We start from the raw sequence: 18,819 nt of genomic DNA on the forward strand, positions 1-18,819 counted from the left end.
GTGAGGCTGCGTGCTCTCATTAATTAAAACAGATCAAAGGGATTTTATATTCATTTATATCGACTTTTCATTTATGACGAGGAAAATACAATGATCCAAAAGACTGTGGATGTGCCAATGTTAATAAAGAGGCAATATCTGAACTTCTGTCCCATTGCAAAACTTAAATCAACAACACAAAAAGGTGAAATCATATATTACTAACAGAAAAAGGCATGGTTGTAGTTTTTGGCTTTGTTATTCTAATCTGTAGGTTTGTTGTTGTTTTTTTTGTTGTTGTTTTTTTTAGTAAAATCGCATGAGAAAAAATGTTGTACAACAAGAAGCATTTAAAAAAGAAAAGTCACTTTTAAAAAAAAGAGATTGTGTGAGTGTGTGTGTGTGTTTTTTTTTTAACTCTCACTTCGCACCAACAAAACTTGTTCCACTTTACTGGAGCAAGATTAATCTGTTCTGGGACTTGACGGTTTCCAAGCAACACATTTTATTGCCTACTTGGTAATTCCTGCATGTCCACACTTTATTGCAGAACATCTACATTATATGTGTTCTGCTTTAAGTAAACATCCATGTAAAGCTGTACACCCTCTATTATAATCTTGAGAGCTATTAGCTCGCAATGACTCAGAAAGACTCACGTTTAACACCTTTTCATTGGGCGTAAGTCTTTTTTTTCAACTTGGTTTGAAAGTGGCAGAAAATGCTTAAATATTTAAATAAACTAGGCTCCTGTTCTAAGTTACCTCCTCCACCTCAGTGTCTATCTCGTGTAACAGGTTTATAATGCTGTAGCTGTTTCATCATAAAACAACTGCGCATTCCAAGTAATGATTGCAACAGAACTTCTCTTTGGATTAAATTGACAGCACTAATCGTCCCACACAGGCAAAGGCAGCGCAGGACTTTCAAAAACACAGCAAGGTGTGGTTTCTCTCCAAAGCAGCCCCGCTTCCGTCTATTCACAGCAGAGCAGCACTATCTGCGCAACAGGAGACGGGGAGGGGAAACGTCGCGCTCTGTCCTGTGTCTGGACAGCAGAGCAGACGACTTAACATACCAAAAAAACCGATCTTTAAAAAAAAAAAACACTTTAAAACTATTCTGCAAACATGAGTTTGTACGGCTCTAACCCACAGCTGGCCCAAATGGGTATGAGAAGTAACTCGCGGCCGGATTTGGCGAGTCCGAGTTTGAGAAACGACGTGTTTGTCGGTGGAAACGGCTTTCATGGAAACTACCAGGGAGGTGAAGGCGGATACACCTACACTACCTTCTCCAGGTCCTCTATGCACGGAGGGGGCCCCGGCGGACCGAAGGTGCAAGTTAGCGTGAGTGGTGGAGGAGGTGGCGGAATGAGGTAAGAGGAGAGAGAGAAAAAAACACCTGTTACGTTTTAATTAGTCTTTACTGTGCTTCTTCAATTAACCGTCCAATAGGCGAAGTGTAGTTGATGACGTAAAAACGTACAATTGAATAGAAATTCGCAAAGCCAACACAAATGTGGAAATTGAAAACAAGAGAAGTGTTGAGGAATCAAAGTTATTATAACCACATTTAGAGGCACAGTGTTTAAATAAAATCACTAGGCTATGGCTCACCTGCAAAGTCAAATGTTACGCACAATAACATAACTGATAACAGCTATTATCAATTCAAATTCAGACCAGATCTGGACCCTTTTTCACATATTTTCTTTTGTTTTCATAATAGGCTCTGTGTTTCTAGGTGACCCACATTGTTACACTCCTGTTCTGTTGCCTATAAAACCTACTTCCAATATGAGAAATATTTGCACACACCCCTCAATGTCCTCACACTACTATCATTCACTGTGATGTCAGTGTCTAATGTTGAAGCAAGACACTGCTGTGCATGCAAAAGCTTCCGAACTTCTTCCTTTTTCCAGATTCCTCTGTTAATGCTTTACACTAGTGTTGAAATCAAACTTAAGGAGGATACAAGGGATCATATAGATGTGTGTTTTAGTTAGTTTTAAGTCCAGAGCTGTGTGAGGAACATGATGTCCATTGTTGTGTTTTTTGTAGGTCATTCCAGATGTTTGTTCACCACCTTATTTGCCTCTATGAAGGTTTATTCTCTGATGGGCCCACTGCCCAACAGAACTGTAGTATTGTTTAATATGTAAATAATGTCATCTGAGACTTGTGAACAAAGAGTTAAACATATGAGACCTGAGCAGCTCAACGTTCACAGACTCTATTTCTTTCTACTTCTGGGCTTTGTAGAGACAGGACAGTGTGTCACAATGTGTCTGTTAACCTAGTTTTTGTAGTGGTGGTGACCCTTCGGTGACCCATTCCCCAAACATCATAGCATGACATTTAAAAACAATGACAGAGGATTTTTTTTAAAGCATAATGAACACTGCTTTCTTTGATTTCCACACATTCTACGCAAATATAGGACTGATGTAGTTTTTAAAAAAGTGTTATTTGTTTAAACATACACTTCTGTTAAATGGAATTACTATTAACAACCACATTAACAGTGTTATATCTTATGAACTTTATTTACAGCTTCTGTCTTTAAGAGTTTGACTTATTTGGAGCGTGGGTAGTTAGTGCGTGCACCCCATGTGCGGAGGCTTTAGTCCTCCAAGCGGATGGCCCAGGGTTTGAATCCGACCTGTGGCTCCTTTCCTTTCCCCACTCTCTCTCATCTCTCTCTACCTGATTTCTGACTTTTTCCACTGTCCTGTCTCAAAATAAAAGGCACAAAGAGCCCAACAATAAACCTTGAATAAAGTTCTTTAAAACAAAAACATTGCCCTGCATATCAACACTTTTAAATGATCACATATTTTATTGGAAAATTGGATTTCTTTCTAATTATCTACCAAAAACTGTTTACCTCCTTGTTTTAAAGCAATGGTAACAAATTACTATTAATTAAAGCTGTATAAAAGCCTGACATATCGCTTCTCTTTTTTAGTATGCAGGCTATTCAACAAAAGGCGGTGTTTCTCACAAGCCAGTGTCAGCAGTACCTGGAGCGGGCAAAAATGATTCTTCAGGGTGTAAGTAAATGTTTACACTAAATAACACTGATATCAGGTGTGAATATAAGCAGATTCTGCCCTCAGGAAAATAATGCATCATTTAGAATATATCTGTTCTTTGTTATTTTGTCCAGGGAGGTCCACCAACAGAGGTAGAAAAGTTTTTGATTATGGCTGCAGAATCCATGGACCAGATGAGAGTCTGTGGCAGAGAGCTGCAGCAGATGCGTATACCCAACGATGTGCCCAGAAAGTAAGACAATGTGCAGTGTGTCTTTGTAGAGTATGCCTTTGTGTGCTGTCTTTCTATAGGTTCATTCATGACTGGTATGTATTTAATTACACCTGCCTACAGTTTAACATGGCTACATTGACTTCATTTGTAATGTGTTTTTGGTTGACCAACGTCTGAATTCGTAATTGATAGTCTTTTATGTTATTTATAGTTCATTTATAATTTTTTAATTGTCCCCTGGGGACAGATATTTTTTTTGAATTGAATTGAATAGTTCAACCTTAAGCCTTAACTATAAGCAGATATGGAATTTCAGAAGAAAGAACTCTTCTCCTTTGGCTGTTTCTGCCATGCTGAGCTCTTTGAAGTTGAGCTTTGAGGAAAATTCCTCTGGGAAGATTCACAGGTTTTTTTTTGTTTCCTTTTTTGTTCATCTCAATCAGCTTAGACCAGTTCCAGCACATGCATGCCTCCATCCAACAGCAGCTAATGGGTGGTATGACCACGCGACGGAACAGGGGCAGCGTGGGCTCCCTTGACGGGGGCAGGGTCTTTAATGATGCCATGGCCTGGATTGCCCAACAGAAGGTGAGGTGTCCATAGCTTTAGAAACAAATGTAAAAACAAAGCAAATACACATGATACGCTGAAAACAGTGCAGCAATAAGAACTATTTCACTAAGCTGCTACACGTAATGGTTTGGCAAATGTGTGCCAATTTGTATGTAGTCATATTCTAATACTGACTTATTATTAGCATGTGCACACTTGTCTGATGTGCCCTGCGAAAGCATTATCTGTAAGTGTCTGTGACAAAACTCTGACTGTGTCCAAACACTTTCAACCTGTTGGAGCAGTGTGAATGATTTCATCTGCATGTGTGTGCATGCCTGTATGTGGCGTTGAGGTGCACCATTTTTTATGTGACCGGGCGTGGGCAGGAGGGGGAGGGGCAACACTTACACTATCACACATATCACTTATTCTGACCTCCTGTAACCGATACCACCTGGTCACGCTGCCAAACCTGATCCATGAGTGAAAAGAGGCCAAGAGAGGTGAAGAGGGATTGAAACAAAGAAGAGGAAAAGAGCTCAGCCAAATGAGAAACAGAGAGAGAGAGAGAGAGAGAAAGAGAGAGCAAGGGAAGCAGATAAAGACTCCGTTGAAACAGAAAGAAAAGTAGAAGTAAAGGAGTGTGAAATCCGACACTTTATACAGACTCTCTTGCTTTGGGACGGGGCCGTTTAGCAGATCTCTAACATACTCATGGGAAAAACGCCCTTCAGCAGTCTACCTCCCCAACCCTCCCACCCAACTTAAAAACACACCCTGCCATTCTGTCAACACTTCAACCTCCACCCTTCTTATTACGCCATTCATTTTCTCCGTGTCATGTCATATAGAAACATTTCTTCATATAATTCTGTGAATCAGTCATTGTACTTGAGCTATTGTTTTTTATACCTCAAAATCCATAAAAAATATCCTCTGAAAAGTCTGCCTTAACCGACCTCTGTCTCTGTGTTCTGCTGATTACACTGTCAGCTATTGTGCTTACAGTCCTACTGAGCTTTACATAACTTTGTTGACCTTTCTCCCCCCCGGACCATTAACTTCACCGTCGAAAGTCTCCTAACAGATTTGTTGTGTGTCCTCTGCCAAGTAACCATGGAGGGAAAGGGAGTGGTGAGAGAACAAAAGTCTTTAGAAAAAAAAAAAAAAAAGGAGGCAGAGAGGGAGAGAAAAAAATGCAAGTAAAGAGCAAAGACTGGCTGATGTTGACTTACTGGCAAAGCGCTTATCACAGCTGAGGGCTGCAGACAAGGGGGGAATAGTTGGGAGATTGTTTCCTGCGGATATTGAACACGCGTATTTGCTGACACCTAGTGGACAAAAAGGGAAAGGAGCTAGATTTAAGGTCTGGAAAATGATAAAACGTAGGGAATGGTGTGGCTTGTGTATAATTTTACACTAAGAATACGGAGAGGTTGTTGCCCCTTTTCTTATCTTTAAATGCTGAATAGCCTGCAAAGATGAATAAAAAGACAAGTTAATTAATGTACACCCTTTATGGACAAAAATGCAGTCCTTTTTCCTCCTGAAAGCTATAAACAAACAAAAAAGGTGACATGTTCCTTCAATTCTGCAAACAAGGGCGCCATGTTCAACTAAGAACACATTATTTTTTGTTTTACTGCTGAATTTAGTCTGAACCAAATGGACAATTTGCTCTTTTGAGAAAGTACTAGTGCCAAGGAGTTGAGGAAAAAGACAAAAAAAATGTAAAATAAATCACGTTTGTAACTTGTATTTTAAGTTTTTCGTGGAACAAAACAAAAGGCTTTAGGTCTCCAGACCTTTTTATTTTATCTTCCTAGTTGAAAATTAAAAGAGAAACTTTGTATTTCCACAGTATATTTCCTTATATGTAAATTTATTCAACTTATTTTTTTTTATCTGATTTTGATTTGTGGTTAGGTACGAGGGGTTTTCTCAAATACGTAACAAATATGACTCTACATTCTTGTAGCGCATGATTGAGACCGCTCCATTTGGTGATGATGCTGAAGCCATTGAAAAGCAAATAATGAGCCACAGCAAAACCCACAGCTCAATCCAGAGAAGTCAGGAAGTAGACCGAGCCAGAGATGAACTCGTAAGTGGTTTTCTATTCACTGTTTCCTTGTTTTTGTAGCTCTTTGAAGTTGTTGCCTTATGATAGGTTTGAGATGTGTTCTTTATTAACAATGAAATTCTCCTCACTCAAATTATTTGAAATAACAATTAAAAAAAAAAAACTAAACATCTTTTTATTTTAGCATTCAAGGTCTGACAAGTACAACCTCTCAATCCTGGAACAAGAATGGGACAGTCTTCAGGTACCTACCATGGCTAGCTTTGTTTCTGTAAACAGCAGATTTGCTTTCTATACTGTTGTCTTATTCCTAAATGCGCTCTCTGCTTTAGAAAATATCAAACAACCGTGTGAATCATCTGCGTGAGCTTCAGAGCATCATCCAAGAGATCTCCCGAGCCATCATGTGGGTGAATGAGAAGGAGGAGGAGGAGCTGGTTTTTGACTGGGGAGACAAGAACATTGATCAGTACATCCCTAGGAAACAAGAGAGCTACTCAGTAAGGATCCTTTGCTGAAGTGATTTCGTTTTAATTGTTTGTCCTGCTAAAATCTGAGATAGGTGAGATGGCTCTATCCTGCTGGATCCCTAACGCTCTGTTCTGCTTCTCTTCAGGGTCTGATGAGGGACCTGGAGGAGAAAGAAAAGGAGCTGAACAAGCTGAAGATGAAAGCGGATGGACTCCGGAACAACAACCATCCCGCCTCAGATAAGATTGAAGTAAGGCCCTTAGGTTTTTTAGGGGTTTGATGCAACACAAGATAACAAATTATTCTGTGGTTTTTGTACTGATGACTATGTTTGCCCACAGGCCTACATGGACACTCTGCAGACCCAGTGGAGCTGGCTTCTCCAGATCACCAAGTGCATATCCCTGCATTTAAAGGAGAATTCTGCCTACAGCCAAGTAAGTCCTCGGTCCTTATTTTTCACTGATCAAAATAGAACCAATTTTCATTTCTTTTTTTTCCACGTGAACACCATGTGAAAATATTCTTGCTGTCATTTTTTTTTCTTCAGTTTTTCAAGGATGCCAATGAGACCTATGAAAAGCTGCAGAAGGAACATGAGGCCATCCGAAGCAAGTTCACCTGTGACAAGAACACTCCACTGGAAAATCTCACTGAGCTCCTGAAAGACCTGGAGGTAGTATTGTAGTAGTATCTTAAGACAGGAAAGGCTTCTTTCTCTGCAGGTTTAAACCAAACAAATGGTTCTCTTCTGTGACCTGGGTGTAAACACTTTGCATGTCTGGTGAACAAGTTTGGCCAGTTTTTTTCAAAGGTTTAGTGGAATGGTAATGCGTGTCTGGTTTCTTCTTTTTTTTTTCTTTTTTTTTTATTTAAGGGTAGCTCCAGCGCACAGTGGCAGATTTAAAATAAATAGTACTGTGTTTTGTTTTTTTTTCGTTTTTTTTTATGTTCACAGAAAGAAAAGGAGCGTATCATTGAGCAGAAGAGGCAGGTCCAAAATTTGGTCAGCAAATCAAAGACCATTGTCAGGCTGAAGCCTCGCAACCCTGAGGAGAAGAGCAGCAGCCGTGTGATGGTCCAGGCCTTGTGTGACTTCAAACAAGATCAGGTGGGTTATATGCCTGCTCCCTCTGTCTCACACACACACACACACACACACACACACACACACACACACACACACATACACATACACATACACACACACACACACACACACACACACACACACACACAAATACATCAACATAAGCACAGCATATTAAACAATAAATATAAATATCGTGAATACCGCAGAGATTATTCTGTTGTGTTTCTGATATGTCCAATTTGTGTTTCAGAAAGGAATTTTCAAAGGGAACGAGGGCATCCTGAAAGATAACTCTCAGCGCAGTAAATGGCTTGTGACAGGACCCGGAGGCCTTGACATGTTGATTCCATCTGTGTGTCTGATAATCCCCCCACCAAATCCGCTCAGCATTGGCCTGGCCAACAAGTAGGAAACGTTCAGTCACTGTTGATTTAACAGAGCTCAAGTTAAGATGGGACAGTTCAAAATTTGTCAGCCAAAGCAGATAAAAAAAAAAAATTGCAACACACTGTCTCGACAGTGTATCGTGTGGTTGTTTGCATAGTTTTGTGTCAGCGCTAAGAGTGATACATGGCTTGTGCTGTTTTACCAGGAACGAGCAGTATTACGAAGCAATCATGAACATCTGGAATCAGCTCTACATCAACATCAAGAGTCTCATCTCGTGGCAGTATTGCGTCAAAGACATCAAGTACATCAACTCCCTCACACTCAGCATGGTGAGCGATGACAAAGAAGTGAAATGAACGTCTGAAATGTTTTCTCTTTGCACCAAGATTAGCTTTCCTCCATCTGTCTTAAACATGGCCTGCATTAGTGTGCTGACTTCCTGTGTCTTTTACCTCCCTCTCTGTTGTATTGCAGCTGTCAAAAATGCGACCAGAGGAGTACCGCAGTATCATCAAAAGACTGGAGACTCACTACCAAGAGTTCCAGCGAACTAGCCAAAACTCTGATCTGTTTGGAGAGGAGGACAAGATGACCATCCAGGGCTACTTTGACAAAGCTCAGAACCACTATGATACGCTGATTATCCAGCTGCCTACTTACAGTGAGTTCAAACTCTCTTCACTGCATCCCTCAACTGTTGGTTCACTAAATCATTCAAAATCCAGTTACTAAAACGATATTCTCCATATGTTCACCAATGAATAAAGAAGAAGAAGGAGTGAAGCCTGAACCGCCCAAGCAGGAACCTACTGAGGCTTCCTCTTCCAAGATCACAAAGACATCTGTGGTCAAGGTTACCACCAAGCCTCCCGCCCCACCCACCTCAACCCTCAGCCTCAGTCTGCTCAGCAGTCTGCAAGAGATCCGTCGCAGGCTGGAGCTGGCAGAGTCTGGTCTCACCAGTCATCTGCACATTCCCCTGGGCGAGAACAGTGTACACGAGTGCACGGTGCACATCCAGAAGCTTCAGGTATTTATCGTTTCATTTATTAGACCGTATCTAGTTTCACGTGAGAAGAATTAAACAATAAACAAACATATGTATAATACCATTTCAAAAATACAAGTTTATATCATCAATAGCACTTTGTAGAAAGTCCCTTGTTAAACTTTTAAACTCTGTTTGAAAAACAGTAAGAAACGTCGACCCACGCTCCGTTAAATGAAACGTGTTCATGACTTTATGCTGTCTAGACTGTGCACCAAGACTTGGATTCCATTCATGACGAGTACCTGCGTCTGAGAGAGAAGATAATAAAGCAACTGGAAGGTTTACCTCCAGACTCTGAGCAAGCCAAGTTTCTCCGCGCTGAACTGGAAATCATCAACCAAAAACTCGTAGGCCTCCAGGGTCTCTACTCAGCTTACACTCAAAGGTATTTCCATTGAACCTAATCACTTCCTCAGCAATGATTGAATTCTGCACAGAATAAAGGAACTTCTAGTACCAGAGATTGTAGCAACATCAGCTTTTCCTCTGTATGTAATGTCATATTTTATCATCAAAAGTAGGTGTATAAACAAGCGGCCTGTGTGTCTTGATCAGGTTGTCAGCTCTTAAGAGCTTGCTTCAAAGCCTTCTCCAGGCTGAAGATATCATTAAAGTCCACGAGGCCCGGCTGACAGAGAAGGAGACCTCCTCCCTGGACCTTCGTGAGGTGGAGAACTATCGGAGCACTCTAAAGGTTGGACACAACTTCAGTATTCTGTTTAAACTTCTGTTCATTCAGTTCCACTTTCAAGCCCTCAAAATGGATCGAGATACTTGATCCAAAAAAAAAGTTTAAAGTTCGATTTTTTTTTTTAGCAAACTGTGATAGATTTTTTTCCATCAGTCCTCAAGAAACATTTCCCAGATAATAAAATAATAATTAATTAAAAATAATTAAAAAAGCAAACTAATGAGGAAAAATCTGTAACATTTATATATATCCATATTTCAACACGACGGTCATTTATAAATACAAGTTATAAGAGTTACAAGAGTACCTTCAATGTGATCCCTTTAAGAACATCTTGCTTACTTTTTCATATGAGGCTTTTACTTTTTTTAAATATTTAAAAAGCTAAAGGCCGACTTGATTTGATGAATATTCAAATGATTTTATTATTGTAACTTCATTAAATACTGTATTATTTTTGTACAATAATGTCGCATGAGCTAAATCAGTATTGAATTTAATGTTAATATGCCGTTCATTTTGTGATTCTTTATAAAAGCAAATGAAGAGTGATCTGGAGCAAAAAAGAGATTTGTTGACAGCCATGGAGTCCGACCTGACTAAAGCCATGCAATGGAACGGTCAAATCTCAGATTCCTTCCACAAGTGCGATGTAGACTTGTCCAAGTACTCAGATCTGGTGGGTCAGATGTCCGACCGTTGGCGCCGCATCCAAACCCAGATCGACAGCAGGTAGGGTAGTCTGTCCACGTACACACTCATTTCGTCCAATACCTGTGAATATTTTCCATTTCCTTAACGCACGCCTGCCGGTAACAACACTGAAAACATCCTTTCATCCCTTCCTCTGCCTCCCACCTTTTCCTCCTCCAGAGTGTGGGATCTGGAGAAGCAGGAGAAGCAGCTGAAACATTATCAGCAAAGCAGCACTTCCCTGGAGCAGTGGATAGACAATGCCAGGAAACGCCAGGACGCCCTGCAGATGGTTAAACTCAATGACGTGCAGACTCTAATGGACCACCTCAACCAACAGAAGGCATGCATTTCTTTCTGTCTTTCTTTACATCAACATATACTTACTGTATGATTACATTATTTGACTTTGAAACTATCAACACATTATGCTTTTATTTAGATCATATTCCATTTTCGTAATGGCTGATTTTTGTGTCATTTTCTTGTCTGATCATTTCTTAAAAAAAAAAAAAAAGGCAGTTTGGGGTCACATTTAAGATTTGTGTTTATTTTTACACTTGATTGTTTTGTTTGGTTGATGAATGAAATACATGTCTTGTTAAACTAATATCACTTACAAATAACACTGGATCTGTGCATTTAATGTCCCCCACCCTTTGTGTACCACATAGGCACTTCACACAGAAATCAAGGGAAAGAAGGAGAAAGTAGAGGACGTGCATAAAAACGCAGACACCTGTGCAGCCTCCATAAAGGTTTGTAATCAGTGTATGTGCGCTGTTCTCTTTCTATCTCTTTACATAACTTATTCTCAGACACATTTCCATGTAACTTCTTTTTTTTTTTTTTTTTTAAATAACTTTCAGGACTATGAGCTGCAGCTGGCTTCGTACAGTTCAGGCCTGGAAACGCTTCTAAACATTCCGATCAAGAGAACAATGCTTCAGTCGCCAGCCTCTGTAGTCAGACAAGAGGTACGAGTGCTCTTTCACCATTTATTCAGAGAAATGTTGTGATGAAGTAAGCGCTAACAATGGCGTTCTTACGTACCACCGTTTATTTAAAGGTTAATCCCTTCATTTGATGTTTTAAAGATCACACTGGCACGTAAAGAGCTCATCAAACATTTTAAATCTGTGTTAATCCGATCATTTGATCTCCATCAGGCGGCTGACATCCAGTCCAACTACATTGAGTTGTTGACCCGCTCCAGTGACTACTACAAGTTTCTCGGGGAGCTGCTTAAGAACATGGAGGAACTGAAGGTAGATGAAAGATCTGGGTCGCACCTTTTAAGATAGTATTTCCATGATCATACAATCCCATGGTTGTTAAATAAAGTGCAACATAAACTGGAGCTAAAGGAAGAAAAAGTAAAAAAAAAAAAAAACCCATCTGACAGTAGTTGACTGGGGCTCTATCTGTTTTTGTCACCGCTCTCTCCAGATCAGGAACACCAAGATTGAGATGCTGGAGGAGGAGCTGAGGCGTCTGAGGGAGGACATCCATGATCGTAACCAGAAAAACAAGGCGCTGGAGGACGCTTTGTCCCGCTACAAGCTGGACCTCAGTCAAACAAAAGATCAGCTCATTTCGATGGAGGAAGTCAAGAGGACCACAGTGATGCAAGTTACTGCTACCAAGGAAAGCCTGGACAGCACGAACACCCAGCTTCAAGATCTCAATGACCAGCTGACGCGCCTGAAGTACCAGCTGGATGAGGAGAAAAGAAAAAGAAAGTTGGCGGAGGAACGCTACACAAGTCAGCAGGAAGAATACGAGGCAGCGGTGCGTCGCAGACAGAAAGAGCTGGAAGAGCTCAACTGGGCCAAGATTGACCTTGAAAAAACTGTGAAGGACAAGGAACGTGAACTGGAGAGGATGAAGATACTGATGGAGGAGGAAGCGGCACGTCGAAGAAACGCTGAATCTGATATTTCAAAGGTAAGAACACAGTACACCCAGGAGATTAATCAACTTAAGCAGACATACGAGACAGAGATCCACGTTACCAAGACGACCATCCTGAAAGCCTCGCAACAGAAAGAAGAAGACGCCACAGAGCTGAGGCTGAGGGTTGAAAGATTAGCTGCTGAAAAGAGAGATCTGGAGCAGGAGCTGATGAGAATGAGGCAGTCCATTGCTCACACAGAAGAGCAGAGGAGCAGAGCAGAGCAAGAGGTCAGCCAGCAGAGGGCATCGGTGACACAAGAGACGAGGATTCGCAGCGAGCTGGAGGTTCAGCTGAGAACGCTCATGAATCAGAAAGGAGATGATGAGATCAAACTAAAGGAAGCCACCAAAAGTAATCAGGAAAAGTCCAGACAAATCAGCGTACTGACATTCAACCTGGAGGAGGAGGGGAAGAAGAGGAGAGCTCTCGAGTTAGAAATCAATCGCCTTAGGCAGGCGGAGGCAGAGCTGAAGACTAAGCTCACATCACACCAGGAGGAAATCAAAATGCTTAAAGTGTCTGAGCAGGAGATTCGCATCACTCGAGTAGAGCTGGAGAAGCAGACTAGTGAGAAAAACAAGGCAGAGCAAAGTTCTTCCAGGCTGCAGAGCCGCATCCGTGAACTTCAGGGATCTCTGGATGGATTGGAAGCTGAGTTGGAAAAGCAGAAGAAGGCAACACAGGAGGAGTTCACGCGTAGAAAGAGAATGGAGGCAGAGTTGGAGAGGATGACACATACGTGCAGAGAGCACACCACCACAATTAGCACCCTGAAATCTATCCAGATAGAGGCATCCAACTCTGGGAGGAAGTATGAACAGGAACTCAGCGCCCTCCAGGCCGCTCTGGACAAGAACCTAAGAGATCATAGAGCCACCAAGGATGAACTGGCAGCTGTCACAGCCGAGCTGAGGGCACTCAAACAGAAACTCCAGCAGGAAGAGGCTCGTATACATGAACTAAACCAACGTAATGAGAGCCTTTATAAGACCATAGAGGAAAAGAGCCGCCAGCTGAATGAATACACCACTGAGATCGAGAAGCTGAAGACTCTGACACAGAACCTGACAAAGGAGAGACTGAGATTGGAGGAGGAGCTGAGGACAGTGAGACAGGAGCGAGATGAGCTGAAACTGAAAAAAGATGCTATCGATGGAGAAAGCGCCACTCAGATCTCGGCCTTGCATGTCCAGCTTCAAAGTAGCACCAAGAGGACAACGGAGCTCCAGGCTCTCATCAATGACCTGACCAGAGAGAGAGAAAAGCTTAAACTGGAAATTGACAAAATCAAAAAGCAATCTATTGAGGTACTTTTGGTTGCATTGAAGGATCATCTCCACATAATTCGACAACATTTGTTTACTGCCTGCCTGCTTTCGCATGAATGGTTAAAGATGTATTAAGATTGAACCTGGCTTCAAGTAGTCCATGTATATAAGTGACATGTGACTTCTCAGAGTGTTGCATGACATTCCTGTGCTTGCTTGTGCTTTTACTAATATGTGTATCATCACGTTCAACATTGTGCTTTTCTACTTCTCACATAATTTGACTAAAATCACAGTCACTTCATACTCTATGAATACTAACAATGTAATTAGGACACACCTCTCCATTATTACATTATAATCGGTGCAATTCAAAATGACAACTGCTTGTTTTTTCTTCAAACACTCAGTTGGTCTTCACAACAACAAAAAACTAACTATACATAAATGTAAAACGTTATGCTTACAACATGCTTCTAATGTAACCCCTTTATACTCAGAATGATTCATTAATCACAGTTTTGAGTCTTTGCTCTCTGCATCACCTTTTTTTTTTTTTTTGTCTTCCCAGACTTCCATGATTGTACATCAGTCCCAAAGCCAGTACAGTGAGTTAGTGCTGGAGAGAGACAGTTTGCTGTCCAAGCTAAAACTTCTGGAGCAGGACAAGTCCCGTATGCAGCGCCTAGAAGAGGAGCTCAACCGCATCAAGATTACACTGGAGACTGAGCTGCGCGGCAAACAGCGGCTGCAGGACGAAAAGAACGCCCTCCTCAAGGATTTCAACCACATGAAGAGTCAGTTCGAGCTCAGGGACGGCACCATTAAGCAGTGTGAGTCAGACAGAGACAAGCTTGATCGAGAGAGGCTCTCTCTGAAGAATGAGATCGAGAGGCTCACCAGAGAGTTGAAGAGCGTCGAGGAGAGGTACAAGAGTCGTCTGTTTAGCTCCGAAAAAGAGGCAAAGGAGCTGGCACTCAAGAGAGATGCACTGGAGAGAGAGATTCTGAGGCTGCAGCAGAGGCCTTGCGCCACAAACAGGGAAACCCAGACGGATGAGAAGATCCCAACTATTAATCCATCCAAGCTGGTATTTGATGGAGTGCGCCGCAAAGTCACTGCCCACCAACTTTGCGAATATGGCATAATAAGTAAAGCCACCTTAGACAAGCTACTGAAGGGAGAAAAGACTGTGGATGAGGTAGCTGTGGATATCCAGCTGAGTCTGAAGGGTACAGGAGTCATTGCTGGCATGACAACGGGCTCCCAAGGAAAAATGCCCTTCACTGAAGCCAAAAACAAGAACCTCCTCAGCCCAGAGAGTGCCCTTATGCTCTTGGAAGCTCAAGCAGCAACAGGTTACATCATTGACCCTGCGTTTAATGAGAAGATGCCTGTGGATACCGCCTGTTCAAGAGGGATCGTAGACACAGAAGATAGAGACACCTTGGTGAGAGCCGAAGCAGCGAGCACAGGCTTCAAAGATCCATACACCGGCAAAGTGCTATCCTTGGGTCAGGCTTGCAGACAAGGCCATGTAGACAAAGACACAGCTCTCCGCCTGCTCCAAGCTCAAGAGTCTGTTGGAGGTATAATCGACCCTGTTATGAGTGTGTTCGTTCCCAAAGATCTGGCCTTGGAACGCAATCTCATTGACCAGGATCTTTACAGAGCTTTGAACAAAAAACCCACCTGCTACCTGGATCCAGCAACAAGTGAGAAGACAAGCTATCATGAGCTGAGGAGGAAGTGTACAGTGGAACCTGTTTCTGGTTTGCTTCTACTCACAGGACCAGAAAAGCCTATGACAGTGAAGGGCCTTCGTGGCGAAGTCTCCGTCACAGAGCTCATTAATTCAGAACTGCTCGATGAAACGGATTTGCAAAAGCTTAACGAGGGCAAACTCACCAGCAGAGATATTGAAGACAAGCTGAAGTCCTACCTCTACGGCTCCTCCTGCATTGCAGGGATCTACGACGAGGCCAATGACCGGATAATGCCTTTCTATCAGGCCATGAAAGAGGGTCTGCTCATGAGGGGAACCACCCTCGAGCTTCTTGAAGCCCAAGCTGCTTCTGGTTTCATCGTTGATCCAGTCAACAATATCTTCATGACAGTAGAGGAGGCCTCAAAGAGATCTCTGATCGGAAAAGAGTTTAAGAACAAGTTGTTGTCTGCAGAGAAGGCAGTAACTGGATACAGAGACCCACACACAGGAAAGACAGTCTCCCTCTTCCAGGCTATTGAGAAAGAGCTTATTGAGAAAGGTCATGGAATCCGTCTTCTTGAGGCCCAAATTGCCAGCGGTGGAATTATTGACCCCAAAGAGAGCCACCGTATCGATGTCGAAGTTGCCTATAAAAGGGGATATTTTGATGAGGAGATGAATGAGATCCTGACTTACGAAGGAGATGACACCAAAGGTTTTTTCGACCCTAACACCAAGGACAACCTGACTTACCTTCAGTTGAAGGACAGATGCATCAAAGATAGCAAAACTGACTTGATACTCCTGCCTCTCAGAGACAAGAAGAAGGCCCAGAAATCTCAGGAGAGCCGTACCAATGTCCTTCGCAAGAGGCGAGTAGTGATCGTTGACCCAGACACTGGGCTTGAGATGTCGGTGAGGGAGGCCTATCATCGGGAGCTAATCGACTATGACACTTTCCTGGACTTGTCAGAGCAGGAGTGCGAGTGGGAGGAAATAACCATCACAGGGTCTGACGGCTCTGCCCGTCTGGTTATAGTGGACAGGAAAACAGGGACCCAGTATGACATCCAGGACTGCTTGGACCGCGGTTTGATCGACCAGAAGTCGTTGGATAATTATCGTGCTGGAACGCTAACCCTGACCCAGTTTGCTGATGAAATAACGAGCAGAACCAGCACCACTGAGATGAGCATTTCAGCCAGCACTGTTGATGACATGGTCACCTGCAGCAGTCCCACCCAGGCCGCACCATCTTCTCCTACCGTCCGTAAACGCTTCAACAGTATCTCTATCACTGTATCTCCCCCTGAGATGTTTGATGACCACTGCCCTGTGGGGGCTATATTCGACACAGAGACCTTGGAGAAAATAACCATCCCTGAAGCACATCGAAGAGGCATTGTTGACACTCTTACAGCCCAGAGGCTCCTGGAGGCCCAGGCATGCACAGGTGGTGTTATCAATCCTTCGACTGGAGAGAGACTATCTTTGCAGGATGCGGTGCATCACAGTATCATTGATGAAAGCATGGCCTCTAAGCTTAAACCTGCCCAGAAAGCCTACGCTGGCTTTGAGGATGTGAAGACAAAAAGAAAGATGTCCGCAGCAGAAGCAGTGAAGGAGTCATGGCTGCCTTATGAAGCTGGGCAGAGATTTTTGGAGTTTCAGTACCTGACAGGAGGCCTAATAGAGCCTGGCGCCGGACGTCGCATCACCATCGAAGAGGCTATCAGCAAAGGTTGGTTGGATGGTAAAGGAGCCCAGAAGCTTCAAGATACAAGAAACTACCAGAAGAATCTGACCTGCCCTAAGACCAAACTGAAGATCTCTTACAAAGAAGCCATGGATGGCTGCATGGTGGAGGAAAGTAATGGCATGAAGATGCTGCAAGCCTCCTCGATTTCCTCCAAGGGAATCAGCAGTCCTTACAATGTCTCGAACCCAGGATCCCGCTCCGGGTCAAGAGCCGGCTCCAGGACTGGATCTCGTAGAGGCAGCGTAGATTACTCATCTAACTTCAGCATGACCTTCTCCTCCAGCAGTACTACCCAAACCACCACATCTCACTTTTAATATACAGCCTAAGAATGAAATTAAACTAAAAATACAGTAGTTTCTATGCAGTCATTTGCCTTACTTATGTATTTTGGAGGAGGTTTGCTTAAATTCAGACACTGGTTCATTTAAGTATTTTAATACTTTTAGTTTGTGGTGATTTGTTTTGAGAAAATTCAGGCTCTTTTATAACACATGCATGCTAATTGAATAATGGTCACTTCTGATTTGAATATAAGGCTTTTTTTCTAATTCAAAAAGTTATTTTGAAATATACTTGTTGACCCCAGCTCTACCATGGAGGCAACATTCCATTTGCTATTTTGTTTGTGGTGTTTTTCTGCTTGACTAAAATGTGTTTTATGATCTAGAAAATTCAGTATTTTGTTGTCTTTTAGATTTAGCTGATTATACTGACTAATGATAATCCCTAACATACAGATAACCGTAGTAACATTTGCACAGAACTCTTACAAAACCAATGCACACATGGAAACATAAAAGTCAACGCAGGCATTCATACACACACACACACACACACACACACACACACACACACACACACAGCCTTATTAATGGTTAGACAGGTGAGAACAGTTTCTTGCAGTCTGCTAAAAGCCTCAATCTGCCTTTAAAATGTGTAAACCCATGAAAACTCATGTCTGCAGACGTTTGAACTATGATTGGCTTTCAAGTTTATTAATGATCATGTTTTTTTTTTGCAACCTAAATGTTATTCTTAAGAGATTCTAAATAAAGCTTTCATAGCAATTTTGAGTCTTGATTTTCTCTATGAGTTATACGCAGCATGTTTGCAATGTTGCCAAAAGTTTAAGTGCTCTCTATATGAGAGGCTGCTGATCATTCGAAAAGCAATTTATGTTGTTACCTATGGATGGCGCTATCCGTCTGCCCTCTACAAATCATTTTACCAAAGATGAATGGGGGAAATGTACGTTTTCTTGAAGTATATTAAAAGCAGGATTAAGTTTGAACAACTGAACAGGAAATCACCATCATGCATGAAGGTATTTTCTTTTTTTTTTACAAGATTAGAAAATCATGTTCCACATTCATCTAATAGTTTAAGTTTCTTTTGAGGTCTGAAGACAACTGTAGGCCTACTGCATTTCCAGACAACACAATGAGGATGTTTAAAAAAAATAATCCTGGTTTAACATCATAATACATCCTCCTATGAATTGTCCAATCTCATATTTTAATTTGGAGCATAAAAAGCATTAAAGCCTTTTGGAGTAACTTGTGTTAGGCACCATATAAAGTTGAATTAATTATGTGTCTGAGGTATTATGACACAAAACAGTACATGTATTCATACTGATGTCCTGCCTCTCATAATCATTTTTAGTAAAACCCTAAATATTAAAATGCATAATTATGTCCTAAAGTTGTTCGGGTGGTCCACTGAGGGGTGGCTGGTAAGTCTCCATCTGCGTGTGAGGGGTGATGGTGAGAACAAATGGAGAGAAGCAGAAGGGAGGAGGAGGAGGCCAGAGAGGGGAGGTCGAGTGAAGGGGGGAGGGGAC

The 18,819-nt window shown here is 42.1% G+C and overlaps 1 protein-coding gene across 3 annotated transcripts; it reads left to right on the forward strand.

Moving 5' to 3' along the window:
- Positions 1-919: 919 nt before the first annotated feature.
- Positions 920-18,043, forward strand: dspa (desmoplakin a). Of its 3 annotated transcripts, none has more exons than XM_079348181.1 (24): positions 920-1,357; positions 2,953-3,037; positions 3,154-3,272; positions 3,698-3,842; positions 5,788-5,913; positions 6,077-6,136; positions 6,225-6,392; positions 6,509-6,613; positions 6,705-6,800; positions 6,914-7,039; positions 7,322-7,474; positions 7,707-7,861; positions 8,049-8,175; positions 8,321-8,507; positions 8,614-8,876; positions 9,101-9,282; positions 9,453-9,591; positions 10,127-10,320; positions 10,462-10,624; positions 10,956-11,039; positions 11,151-11,258; positions 11,451-11,549; positions 11,731-13,545; positions 14,078-18,043. In XM_079348181.1, exons 1-24 carry the CDS (start codon positions 1,110-1,112, stop codon positions 17,288-17,290), a joined length of 8,160 nt encoding a protein of 2,719 aa, XP_079204307.1. In that variant the 5' UTR covers positions 920-1,109; the 3' UTR covers positions 17,291-18,043. The 3 variants fall into 3 exon arrangements, with proteins under 3 accessions (XP_079204307.1, XP_079204308.1, XP_079204309.1); XM_079348182.1 differs by having other exon boundaries at positions 8,617-8,876; XM_079348183.1 differs by having other exon boundaries at positions 922-1,357; positions 11,731-12,228.
- Positions 18,044-18,819: the final 776 nt, after the last annotated feature.

Source organism: Symphodus melops (genome assembly GCF_947650265.1).
Source record: "Symphodus melops genome assembly, chromosome: 7".
In the NCBI taxonomy this organism is placed as follows: domain Eukaryota; kingdom Metazoa; phylum Chordata; class Actinopteri; order Labriformes; family Labridae; genus Symphodus; species Symphodus melops.